Raw genomic sequence first — 13,486 nt, 5'->3', positions numbered from 1 at the left:
TTTAATAATGTGCACCTTCTCGCGTGCCATTCTTTTTGTCCATCACTGTACGCATGCGCCGTACCAACAATCGCTGAAGATGATGGACCTCGGGAAAGCTCGCGGCCGTACTCGTGTTTATTTCCGTTTGAATCCCCGCTACGGAACGGCCACCGTCCGCGGCGACTAATTCACGGCATCTGGGGTGTGTTGAAAAACACCCAAACACCGCAAAACCATCAATTCGACGGGTGAGCCAGTGAAGACCATTTCGGTATCTAAAGTGCGGCATTTGCCTCCGGTGTGTTTGTGTGTGTGTGCGTGCGTGGGAGTTGTGTTTAGTGTGCGCCTGCTAAAACAAAGCTCCATAGCGTTGTAAAACAACAATGAGATGCTTGGAGTTGCATGAAATACAGTGAACATTAAGCGGCCAATGTTTTTACCATTGTTCGGGTTAGAACCATGGATGTGTCCTTTCGCGATTGCTGCTGTCCTTTCGACGCAGTGGGCAGCAGATGTGCGTGTCGTGTTTTACGCTCACACACATTGAACGATTTCCATTCCGTCGAGACACGGGAACCTACCGGCGAATTCCGCTCCGGCGAGACGACGAAAGCTCGCTCAGTGAGGTGGGGGATCCTTGTTTTTTGACGTTTTCCGAGTGCGATTGTTTGTGTGTGCCGTGCTCCTGTCCCTGTCCGAGGGTATCCCTCGTGCTGCTATATTTACCAACACCAGCCGGAACACGGCACTGTGTGGTTTCTGCGCCAAGCGCCTTTGTCGGAAGTTATCCTCGCTTGGTCCTCCTCCTAGCACGCGGACATCAGCCAGACATCCGTAATAGCTGCTAGACACGAGCTTTTGTTCGCTGGTGTTGCTAGTACGCAAGCATGTGTAAACACATGTTGGAGACATTGGAGGACATTGCATGTTGTTGCCCTACCCATCCCATGTGTTTAGGTCTAGCGCTGATTTAAATTTTTAATTCCTCGAAAAAAAAAATGCAGTGTCCCCAAAAGCTTTGACGGGACACCCATGGGACGCGACAGCTGTAAATCTCCACGACAGCACCTGTTCGATTTGCAATCTCTGTGCTGTGAAATACCTCTACATTCTGTCCTTCCGTTGACCCATGTCCGATGTGCAGGTGCCTCGGGGGGGTGGGGTTCTCTTTTTCGTCTGGTATTGTTTTGTGCGCCGAAAATAAACACCCCCGTGTATTCGTTTCTTTCTTTTCCAATATATCTCACCCGATTGAGATATTGCAGTTGTGCAATCATGCGATGCACTAGCCAAGCAGGCTGTGATCAAGTGTGAAAGCGTAAAAGAAAGAATAGAAAGATAGAGGGTGTGTTTGTGGCGGCGTGAGCAGGACGATCCAAACCGATTCATCGTCCACAATCCGGAATTTCGTCAAATCGTCATCGGCGAACTGCTGCTACTACCGGCTGGCTGGCAGATATAGATCCTTATGTCTCTGGCCGGTAGAAGGTGAAGCGGAGAATTGAAGTAAATTTAGAACAATTTATTGTCACAGCCACTGATGAGACTGTGCCGAGAAAGCGGCGAATGGAGGTAAAGTGGAACGTCGTCGTTGGACCAGCATTTGTGAGGTTCGTTTGATTGATTTCGCTAGTGCATTTGTAAACGTACTTGTGTGCCTGTGTGTGTGTGTGAGATTAATAGTGTAACTGTGTAATAACCTCGGCGCGGAACAGGCACTAAGTTTAGATACTAGCTAATTTACATCGTCTACTACACGTCTAAACCAATCCATCAAGGTAAGTGGAGGTTTTAGTTGCTTAAATACATACCCAATCGCCAGATATTCTACCAAATATCCACTGTTTGACTCCTCTTGACTCCTCTATGAGGAGCAAGAGTCTCATGTGCAGAGGTGAGATTGTCCGGTATCAGTCTCACACTTCTTGTTAAGTTTGTTAGGTTAGGATCTCTTAAACATCAAGGTTCACTCGTTAGATTATCCCCATTGGTTGTTTGGAGTTACAACCTACATACTAAAGATCAAGGCTTTGATATTTTAGATACTTATAGGTTAAATTACATCCTGAGGATACTTTAAAACATGAAGGATCTCTATTCGCAATATCTGTTAGAACTGTCGAACTCGGGAGTATACACAATACACAGAAGTATACAATATTGATAATTGAAGTTCGCATATACGACACTTAGGTATAGACTTTCTTCAAAGCTAACGTTGGACTCCTCATTCCACGAAATATGAGGCCTGTTTTTGCCGTAACTTTGTAATAAAAATACAGTATAAAACATTATTTTAAAAACCGGCGGAAAACGCCTCTATCACTAAAGTTAAGGTCGAAATATGTATTTCAATCATTCATGTAGAACTTTCTGGTCGAACACCTGGCCATTTCCGTTGTTAGATGATGCGTAACACCTGCTGTTTCCCGTGCGTCTTCCTGTGCCTGATAACGATTGTGCAACGACGTTCTAGATCGCGTGTTCCAGCAAGACCAAAGCTTGACTAAGGAAGCCACTGATTCGTATGCATCGGACTAGATGATGATAATTGTGTCCAAGGTATACCTTCCTATCCGTGCTGCGTTGACCGTTGTACACTGAGAAGATCACCGGCATTCACGGTCGCATTGGTCAATTGACGATCACGTGTTATGTTTGCATGGGCCCGGTAAGCAGTGCGCGCTAAAGGGCGATGTTGATGGCGTGTGCCGTGGCGTGTCTCTATCTATGACATACACACACACACTGGTACATCGACCTGCGCGAGCTGACGATGATGGCGATGATGATGATGCATCGCGCTATGCCGGTGAAATGTGGTACGATCAATGACGAATAACAAAACCGCGGCCACCTCGTGTGGGGGCCTGTGGTTGTGATTCTAACGCCCGTAGGGGCCACCGGTATAATGGTACGCATTGCATCCGAATTCTATATCGAGTCGAATCAATAAATATTGATAAAACACGCGCTTGGCCTGGGTGCGCTTTCTACCCCCTAGCAACATAATATTGTACGCCCGAGAACCGTCCACCCACTTACAGTAGTAGGTGGTTGGCCCATGCCACACAGCCTTAGAATGTTGTGCGTTCGGTCGGATTGTTTACAAACAATTGCCGGAAGTGGAGAAAGCTTTGGTTCCCTCTGCTGGTACTTTTCCAAATTAACCATCCCTACCACAGTTCCGCGTTCCGAGCACTTCAAGGTGTGTCAGGTTCAATTATTTACCACCCAAAAGGTTTGTTGAACTCTGTGCATCGGTTGCCAAAACTGTCAAGCGTGTTGTAATGCGTAAATGGGAAGGGAACCTTACCCTGTGTCTGTAAATGATAATTACAAGCGTCCCAACTTTCACTTTACCCACCGGGGCGGTCTGTTGTGTGTGACGTGTGCGTCGAAAGGCTTCTAATGCTTTTATGTCCCCTTATCAGTTCGATGTTCGACGTTCCGGTTAGCAGTAATTGCAGTTCAGTTTCTGTGGCCGGTGCGCTTGCATCGTTGTTGGCTCTAGTGCTGCGTTTTCGTGCAATTTCGTGGGCATAGTTGGGCGAACGGCGAATGGAATCGATGGCAAATGAAGAAATAGTGAACAAGGTGAATAAGATGTAGTGTCCTGCAGAAGATTCCTGAGCGTGTCTTCTGAGATGTAGTAGTATGGTGTAGGAATTGTGATACAGAGGTCGTAACGACTAGCGTGGGAACTGCCGACGATCAGAAGGCAATTTCTGTCAATAATGTCTTGATTAGATCGTATCTACACCGCCTGTTGTCGTGGTCGTCGCATGTCGCCACTTTACAATCCAATCAACAAGGCAACTCCCGACATGCGTGTGGAAAGGCCATTTCTACATCGCGCCAGTTCGGACTCTAACCTCAACGAACTTTGCACTCGTAGTACTCTCACTGGCGGTAGACGACCTTCAACGGCCTTAACTCACAAGTCCACGCCCTCTCAAGTCTTCCATTCGCAAGACGATCGGAGATACCTTCAATATCTGGAGATATCCCTCTGGTAGCGAAAAATCCTCAATTTCCTTCGATAAACGAAAGGGGATTAGTACGCCGAGACGTGGCACACACCTCCACTTATTGCAAATATTAATCACCAGAACGTGTGTCCGCAGGACAAAGGGCTTATCGCTTATCCACCTGACGGTTAGAAGATTACGCAATGCAAGCGTATTCTGTGCACGCTCTTGAGTGAGCGGGCCTCACTTTATTGTGGCGAAATTTATCAACCGCCTTTCTTTGCCAAATTTTATCGTACGACGACGACGGCTGCCGACTCTGGAAGCTTTTGGCTGCGATGATGCCGAACTTGTGGAACGGATCTGTTATCGGATTATTCGCATTAAGAGGTACCCGCGAGTGCGGGATGTTATGGCAGAGCCACGACGTGTCACGTGTTCGCCGCATTTCGCAAAGTGTGAGGATCGTCGTCCTGGTTTGGCGCTGTGGACTCGTCGCAGTTGCAGTACTGCGCGGATTGCCTCTAAGTGGAGTTAATTTTGTGCTTCGTTTATTGAGCTGCTTTTTTTTTCTTCCCCTGTACAGTAAGTGGTTTTTGCTATTGTTGGTTGATTTGCTGGGGCATTGGAGTCGTTAGGATACAATGGAATTAATGGCGTGCAGAATGTCGTACGGTCAGAATTGCTCCGTTCAGAAATAGTTTAGGTCAAGGACCGAATGAAAAGAGTAGGCTATCATCAACCAACTGCCGGATTGTTCAGTCACGAAGTAAACAAAGATCATCGCCTTATCAGACAAAACTTATGAAATACTTCCTTTCGAAGCGTTATCAACCGGTTACCACCTGGTGGACCAAACCTGAAGGTAATATAGAGTAGGGCGATAAGAGACGCACTTTCTAATCAATGACGGCAAATGGTCAAAATATCGCGTACTTATCACAGCCGGGGACCGCGTGGCCAAGTTCGTTTTGGACTTGGGAACCTACCCCATCCAGCCGCGGGATGGGATGCAGTTCAGTATGGAGCAGTCGTTTATTTGCTACAATACGTGCCTGTTTACCCGTTTGAGCTCTTGTGACTGGTGGTGTTGTTAATGAGTGAACTCATCGTCTTTTTTTTTGTTTTGCTCGTGCATATGAAGCATGACTGTTTGTAAGTATAATTAGCGAATTCCAGCTGAAGACGCTTTCGAACGGCTGGTTGTCGTTTGACGTAATTGATTGTAATGCGGTGTTGTGAGAAGCATGTCCCCCTAGCTGATCGACTGATGATGAGGCAAAGAATAGGGCCCTGTTTATTCATAATGTTTCTGCTGTTTTTGTGTGTATTAAATAATACGATGTGTACCATCCGCTAATGAGCGATACTAATTCATGGATTTTCGGTTCTCTTCCCACTAGATGACCACATCGAACGGTGAGCTGCTCGGTTTGGCCTTCATGGCATTCTTCATCATAACGCTGTCGTCGACAGCCCGGTATTACTTCAAGTTCTTCTGCTTCATCGCCTTCTCGGTGGTGTGTGCCGTCGGTCCAGTGCCACTGATGTTGATCCGACCCCGAGACTATCGAAACGCACTGTAAGTATAACACAGGAAGAAGAAGAAGAAAAAACAGCTATATGGCCGTGGTAGAAATTGAAAGGTCCCCGATTTTTCCGGGCTTTCCGGGACACAAGAATCGACCCCTAGTTCACCGATGGGAGCGGAAGAATAAAAAAAAGGATCACAGATGTAGGCCACTGATGGGATGACTTTTCGTTTCGAATACCTTCACGCAGTCCAAGGACCTCCATAATGGGGGGGGGGGGGGGGGGGAGAGTTGGAAGTTCTAAGTTATGGTTGTTGTTTTTTTGGTACATTTATTTCGCGTACCTTACGTGGGTGGTGTCCTTGTTGTGTTGGGAATTGTGACCTGTGGAAATTCAGGTGGTACACCTTTGCGCGTATAGAAAATATATTTACCGGGAAAAAACCCCTTTCCAGATGGCGATTAATTATGCATGGAGCCGCCTCCATGTTGGAGCGGCGTCCCCCGGCTAGGATGATTCGTTACACCGTCCGCTATTCCAACTGGTTTGGTGCGGCGAGCGTGGGCACAAACGCATGGCCTTTTCACTCGATAGATTAACCGTAATGAACTGAATTGTTGATGGGTGGGCCCCAACCAAAAACAGTGCTGAATTCGAATGATTGATAGGCTCACAGGTGGTTGTGCTACGCAACGACGCAACAGGAAACACGCCTATAGTTTTGACATTTCAAGCTGATACTTCATGATAGTGGACGACAGTTTTATAAAATGGTTGCTATAGGCAAATCTTCCTAATAATAATTTATTTGTTTTCCAGAATTCCAGCATACTTATGCATCGGTTTCGGTAAAATGCTCGGTGCATCGTTTACGGTGCGCGGTAAAGAAAATATCGAACGGAAGCACGGTGGAGTCGTGCTGATGAATCACCAGAGCGCACTGGACTTGATTGGTATGGAGATACATCGCTGCCCCGTTTTGCCAAACGAGTTCTACCAATGTACATGACTCGCTTTTAAATAATTATTTACAGTACTGGCTGAGCTTTGGCCCATTATGGGCCGGTCGACGGTGGTCGCGAAGAAGGAGGTACTGTACATGTTCCCGTTCGGGTTGGCTTGCTGGCTCTGGGGGACTCTGTTTATCGATCGGCAGAACCGTGATTCAGCCAAGAGCGTCATCAACAAGGAAGCAAAGGCCATCAACGAGAAGCAGGTACGCGTTATCAAAGTAGAACGGAAGCCACCTCCACCGGTCCTCCTTTCTGTGCATTATACATACCCACAATGACACAACCTTTTTCTTATTCCCGGTTTTCCCCCCAATAGGCTAAGCTACTTTTCTTCCCAGAGGGAACGCGAGGAAACGGCGATAAACTGCTACCGTTCAAGAAGGGCTCCTTCCACGTTGCCGTCGAATCGCAGGCCTTCATTCAACCGGTGGTCATTTCCAAGTACCATTTTCTGAAATCCAATGCAAAGATTTTCGATCGAGGTAGGGTAACAGCAATCGCCGTATAACGTTGCGAACGACACAACTGACCTTTGCGTTTCGGTACTGAACTTTAATCATCATTCGGTTTATGGGTTTCGTTGTAGGACAAAACATCATCAAAATTCTTCCCGAAGTGCCCTGCGCCGGGTTAACTAAGGATGACATTCCGGAGCTAATGGAACGGGTACAGAAGATGATGCAGCGGGAGTACGAGCTACTATCGGAGGAGTCACTATCGATTAACAACATTAGTGAGGTGGTGCACTAGAAGGAATTGGTGGGTTGGGTTTGTTCGTTCCTACGTGGGACGTGCCCAGTACGGCACAAAACGGTTGACCTGGTAAAGCATGTTAGAATAATACCCCGGATCTTCATTAGGGTTAGAAAAATGCTGCAGAGACAGATAAACTGCTTGAGCTCTCCTTCATCGAAAGGAAGTACACTCATCACCACCTCATCATCACGTCAAAAAACAACAACTCCTCGTTCAACAACAGAGAGCTTAGTAGTTGCGACTAGTGATTGCCTTGTTTTCAACTGTTGAGTTTTGCCCCGTACGAAGCTATCCGATGTAGAATGTATGTGTTTCTTCCAAAAACCAATAACCAGTCGTTTGAAGGATATCTTTTTTAGTAAGCATGACGCACAAAAACAGACACACAAACGGAGCCGCGCTACTTTTCGAATAAACCCCATTTTGAGGATATACTCTTTTTCCTATCTTCCTTCGCCAGAGACTATATAGTTCCTGTGTAGTAGATGTAAGAGCGCGTAGAATGAGCCATTATCAGCTCAACTCATCAGCAATGGGTTTAAAGTTTCCAAAGTCAAATAGTTATGATCAATCAAGAGGGGAGGGTGCGAAGCAATAGCTGGCTTGTAAATAGCGTACAAAGTACATATTTTAGCAAGATAAGAATTTTATTCGAAAGAGCAAAACTAGGGTTTAGGGAGTACGGTAGTAAGTGGTAAGTGGCGAAGAGAATGAAAGCACAAAATGGGTAGAAAAGTACAACAGCAGTGTATGGATGCGAACACGACGTTAAATGTCGTACGTTAAATGTGATAATACATTAAAACGATGCAAAAGATCTAACGGCATGTATGTGTGCGTGAAAGGTGGTATAGAGTACAAGAGAACCGGCGGTGGCGGCGTTATTACACCTTACGTGCCCTTAAAGAGGATACGATTATGTGCTCAGGTTTTTTGTGTGATCTCTCTAGATGGAGCAAGAATGAAATCCCAACACGGACGGCAGCAGAAGGCAGTTTATTGCCCTCGGAAGAATTTCCCCTTTTCGGCGTCCGGCAAAGAGATCCGAAGGGCACAAAACATGACACTTTTTGTCGGGCCACAGGTAAGTAAGATGAGGGTAAGAGGAAGAAATCAATTTCACTGAAATATGCACAACTCTGCTGCTGCTGTATGTTTGGTAGAATGTAGACGGAAAAGAATGTTTCTTGAAGAATAATGCTCCACAATTAGGAGGGCTATCATTGGTTGGGCGCGTATAGCTAAGGAGTATAATATTTGAAGTTTTAAACACTCAAATCTTGAAGAGAGAACAGCTACAAAAATCCGTGCAACATTTCTATCGAATGTTCTATGAGACATAATAGCTTATACTATACAGATAGAGCTAACGGAAAAGAATTCTTTTACCTGTAATTACTTGCTTAATTGCAATGCTGGCGATGCATGAAGAGGAACAGCTGTAATTGTGCTGCCAATTGTGATTTATTCACCTTGATTAATGATACTAGACTAACAATCTGACACAGGACACATGGTACGGTAAGAGGGAATGACTAATGATGTTGTCTAAGGTTCACATTAGGCCAACATTAGTTGGCTACTTTATGGAACACTTGAGCAAATTTCATTCGTAAAGGGAATGGTGTTATTTGTTGTTGAATAAACATCCCATAACACTTGTCCCAGAAATCTATAACATTTTCTATGAGACAACTGTATGTCAGGGTGATCTTGACAAGAGTCCTTTTCTGTTGGGCCCGCTTAATAGATGTTAGAGGGTAACGCGTCAGGTAACGTGGGTCTGCTGTACTAGGCGTGAAGATGTTATTATTGACTGTGGGATTGTATGACTGTTTGTCCACCCAATGACAAACACGTCCTTTGTGAGTATCTGGAGTGCGTAATAACATCTCATTTTCATTTCTCTCCCTTATCCAATCCACATGGGCAAAGATGTCGAGTGTTGCATGAAGTGTTGTGACCAATCGGCCATGCCATTTGTTTGCGTATAAGGGTAATTTTTTAATTTACTCCCACATCGGAATTGTGGTCCTTACCACTAGTTTGTCGTAGCTATTCTAATCTCATCATATCTAATTTTCTTTCTTCCCCCGAAACCCGCATGCTTTCTGGGGCCCACTTCCGCAGTATATTCGTAGTAAAGTCCGCAAAACTATTCTCCCTAATTTTCCTTTTTGACACGTGCCAAAAACTGGTCCTCAAATGGAGGGGTGATCGTAAACTTGGTGCAGGAATGATGGTGTGGAACCAAGACATGTAATCGACAGGTTCGCTGCCCGAAATGAGTGCATATTTGTGTGACATTGACATCTTGGCATTCGATTCTTTGGGCGAGCGTTTTGCGGTAAACCTTAACCGGAACCGGAGGGGTGAAATTATAAACATCTCCTCCATCCCGCTTTGCGGATTCTTTTTTCCGAAACCCTCACACCCACCTGGGCTGGTTCCGTGGGCGGTTTTATGACTCCCGGTGGAATTTTCCTGTCACTTCCACTTTCTTTGTTGTGAATGTGTGTGTGTGGTGGATGAAAAGTCGTTCGGAAATACTTTTCCTTTTCGTTTTGCGGTTCCACCGTGTTGGCTGGCAGACCGGGGAGACTTCATTGTGTGATACGATGATCCCTGTGTTCCCAACGAGAAAAGGGACAGCATGTAAAAGGACCTTCACACGCGGGTGGCTAGGTGCTGGTGTGTCTGCGTGTTTCATTTCTCATCTTCTGGGAAGCCTAATGACACTCTCCGGCTGGGGTAAAAGTTGGCAATATGAGGAACACACGGAAAAGGTGAAAGTGTTCATTTGGTTGTTTGCTGGGTTTATCCCCCATGCGAGCAGAAATGGGCTTGTACGTTTGATAGCGTCTAAAGGTAAGATGGAAGGATAAAGTTCACACCGATAGGCAAAACGGGCTTTGGGAAAGGTTTAGCACACGATAGCAAGGCTATTGGCCCGTCAGTTTTCAATTCGGGAAACAGTGTGAAGGGTTCAGGATGATTCCAGCTTACGCAAGCTACGGTTTCATCGGGAAACGATCTTTGACTGCTATTGATAGGAGCAGAACGGGTTATGTGCTGCTTCTTTCTGTGTCAGCTTCCGAGAGGAGATACCCGAACGTATGTAAATCCTTTCTGTGTAGCAAAAGGAAGAAAATAATCTGATTGAACTTAACCTCAGCAACCGTCGCCTAATTGAATTTCTGGGTTTTTTTTGATAGGTCAGGTCATACGCACTCCGTAAACACGTTGTTCAATATGGAGTACCTGATACCAAATGGCCCACCTGCGAATTAGTGCGAAAGAGATGATAAAATTATCACCATAAGAATAAAAGAGAAGAAAGCGAAGATGCGTAGCTGAGCTTATCAGTTGCGTGCATTGGTATTAGTGTGATCGTCTCACCTGATCGATCTTGATCGCTGATCAGTTGGTGTCGGTCGGCGTCGTTTTACGGACCGCATGGTATCGCGAGGTGTAAAATAGGATAAATATTAATCAAAGTAACACGTTTCGCTGTTTTTTGTGTAGTGTAATGAAACTTGACACTCGTTGTATCATGAATTGCATTTGAGAATAAGGTTAGTTGTCTTAAATTCGTCTAAAAGCTTGTTATATCGCGAGTAGTCTTTCACGCCGTTTCCATGTGTGCGTTAGTTCGTTGTTAGATTGTTTTATTGCCATAAAAGAGACGCATCTTCACGATCAAACCTGCGCGTCCACCGGGATGGTGTTAAAAGGTATGCAAGGTAAGAATAATATTATTACGGGTATGTAACGAATAGCACAGCATAACCTTTTTTGTTCTTCGTTCACGTTCACATCCCACTGATCGACCCCTTTTTAAATGCTTTTACGTGTCCTTGCTTTTGGTCGTACCGTCGTGTATGATTAGCACACATCCGGCACACCAATCACGCCCCCGGTGTGTGCTACGCCTGCACAAACATAGGCGCCATAATCAAAACTGCCGGAACTTTGACACAAACGCGCAGCGTGTTCGTGAACACAGCTCAAAAACAAAACTCAAACATTGCACACGCGCGTGCTGTGGCCGGAATCCTTTTTTCTTTTTGACAAGCACACCCGCATAACGTGGAGAGCACAAGACGAACAAAAAAAAATGCCTGGTGTCGCATTTCGCTTAGAACAAAACCGGAAACCGGCCGGTATATGCGTCTGAGGCTGAGGAACTCATGCTCTGTTTACACCGCGGATTTTCTCTCAAACTGAGATTTCCTCTCGCAAGGGTAGCTGAGAGTGAGAGTGACAGTGGAACTCATTTTCTCGTTTTCCCGCTCACCGCTGGGAAGGAAAAGCGGACGAGTGCCCGTTTGTAAACAACATTCCGATTGAAGGAAGCACATTTTCCACGCACGCGAGCTTCAGTAGTGAATCGAGTGTCGTCCGGTGAGGAACCACACTCCGTGTTCGGAGGGAACATTAGTCGTGTCCTGTTCGTCGTTTCGTCGAGGTTCCGGTTAGTTTTACGCATATGAACCCGGGGAGAGCAAAAAGTGCATCTTGAGGATACGGGTAGCCCCCGGTCGGCCTTAGCGTGTCCGCGTCAGTACGAGGCTTTTCCGGTGTACGTGTTCTGTGTGGTTAATGAATCTGGCGCGATAAGTTACGTACGGATGGTCCTTGAGTCCTTCTGCAGGGCTCAGGTCTATTGACGTGTCCGTAGTAGGCATTTGTAGGTCGGTGGAGAGCGTTGGCTAGGATTACTGCTTGGTGATGCGACTGCAGCAAAAATGTGGAACCGATCAGATGTACGCGCCGTAGCGTGTGTCCATGTGCTGAGATATTTGTTCCATTAATCATTGATCGCGTATTGGAGCCCACGCTGTTTGTTCCTGTGCTATGGATGGCGTACGTACGGGTGTGTGAGTTTCGGATTACTTCCGCACGCAATGGAGACGCAAACGCTGTTTGAGATGCAGCATTGCCGGTTTTCCGCGTTGGCGGTCGACGAGATCTCGTTGCCGCGTGACTTCTAATTCGGTGTTTGCTGCGCGTGTGTGTGTGTGTGATCGGTTGCTTGGAGTTCGGTTGACCAGAGGGGGGAGGGTGCAAAAATTAGTTTTGATTTATCACCCGAAAAATTGTGGCCTAATGTTCAGTGGCAAAGACGTGCACGTGGGCGATGGAAAGCGAAACTAAGTGCAAGAGCTTCACATTACAATCGCAAAATGGAAAAACAACAGCAAAAGCCGATGAGGAAGGTTTACTCTACAATGATGGATTTATACGAATAACCTAGTTAAGGGCGGTCAAACTAGTCAAGGTACTAAGTAGTTAATTGTATTATTTAAAAAAATGTTTTTATTTTTAGAGGGCTATTTTAAACTTATTTACTTTGATTTACTTTCATATAGTGATGATTAAGTCCTACTACTATTAAAAACTACCATAACTATTTGAATTGTACCGTTTTGACGATCCATTTGTTATTATTTTTATAAAAGTATTTTAATTGCGATAATAGTCCTTCAATACCGTCTATTACACCAATAAATCGAAATGATTTTCCTGTTTTAATATAGTGCATGACAGACCCTTGCATGAAATTTGGAAAAATGAACGAACGATTCATCAAGATGCTAATCCTGATGGTCCCTCGTTCCGGTGCGTCGTCCGTTGTTGCAACTGTATTAAGATGCTAAGATAGGTTTAGCAAAATATTACGCGTTGCTAAAAGGGGGGGGTGATGAAAAGATGAAAACACCACACAAGTGGTCACATGGTTTGATCGTATGATAAAAAAAAATCCTCAATTCATAGGGGGATTTGTTGGTAGAGGAAGAAGCAACGAAGAAAAAAAAACCCCGCAAAGTCACTTTAAATATCTTTATTACATCTTGTCGTTGGAAGGAGCGAGAATGGGGTGGCATAAAAGTTAAAGGGAATAAATCTCTGATCGTGAGTGATAATCTTTATCATTCTGCGTTTTTCTTTTCGTCCCACAGCAGTAGGACGTTTCTCTTCTTGCAGAACAAAAGTTGGTCTCCGTTAGAATAAAACCTTAGAACACGGTGTCACCGCACATGCAGAATATAATTTTATTCTTTTGGAAGGAATTAAAACCAAAAACGAACACGACCAGAACCGGCATAAATTGAACTGCACGCGAACAATGTTAACACGGTGTTACCTTACTCATCCGTGACCGTATGGAAGGAAAATGGGATTACTTTACACTTCCCTTTTGTCCTTTCCGCTACTGGTACTGGGAAT

General features: G+C 45.3%; 1 protein-coding gene across 4 annotated transcripts; it reads left to right on the top strand.

The window, feature by feature from the left end:
- The first annotated feature begins 89 nt into the window (after positions 1-89).
- LOC128300845 (1-acyl-sn-glycerol-3-phosphate acyltransferase alpha) lies at positions 90-8,055 on the top strand. Of its 4 annotated transcripts, XM_053037063.1 has the most exons (8): positions 90-230; positions 1,517-1,760; positions 5,357-5,535; positions 6,306-6,439; positions 6,521-6,702; positions 6,816-6,981; positions 7,086-7,237; positions 7,360-8,055. In XM_053037063.1, exons 3-8 carry the CDS (start codon positions 5,357-5,359, stop codon positions 7,363-7,365), a joined length of 819 nt encoding a protein of 272 aa, XP_052893023.1. In that variant the 5' UTR covers positions 90-230; positions 1,517-1,760; the 3' UTR covers positions 7,366-8,055. The 4 variants fall into 4 exon arrangements, with proteins under 4 accessions (XP_052893023.1, XP_052893020.1, XP_052893022.1 ...); XM_053037060.1 differs by having other exon boundaries at positions 7,086-8,055; XM_053037062.1 differs by having other exon boundaries at positions 91-253; positions 7,086-8,055.
- The last annotated feature ends 5,431 nt before the right edge of the window (positions 8,056-13,486 follow it).

The sequence above is a fragment of the Anopheles moucheti genome, chromosome 3, assembly GCF_943734755.1.
Source record: "Anopheles moucheti chromosome 3, idAnoMoucSN_F20_07, whole genome shotgun sequence".
NCBI lineage: Eukaryota > Metazoa > Arthropoda > Insecta > Diptera > Culicidae > Anopheles > Anopheles moucheti.
Note: the sequence above shows the minus strand (reverse complement) of the source record. Positions and strands in the feature narration are given on the sequence as shown.

Excerpts from the sequence above, each read along its gene's own strand:
- LOC128300845 (XM_053037060.1), top strand. The coding sequence starts at position 5,357 with ATGACCACATCGAACGGTGAGCTGCTCGGTTTGGCCTTCATGGCATTC. Across the intron at positions 5,536-6,305 it reads CGAGACTATCGAAACGCACT|AATTCCAGCATACTTATGCA; the intron begins GTAAGTATAACA and ends TTTGTTTTCCAG. Across the intron at positions 6,982-7,085 it reads TGCAAAGATTTTCGATCGAG|GACAAAACATCATCAAAATT; the intron begins GTAGGGTAACAG and ends GTTTCGTTGTAG.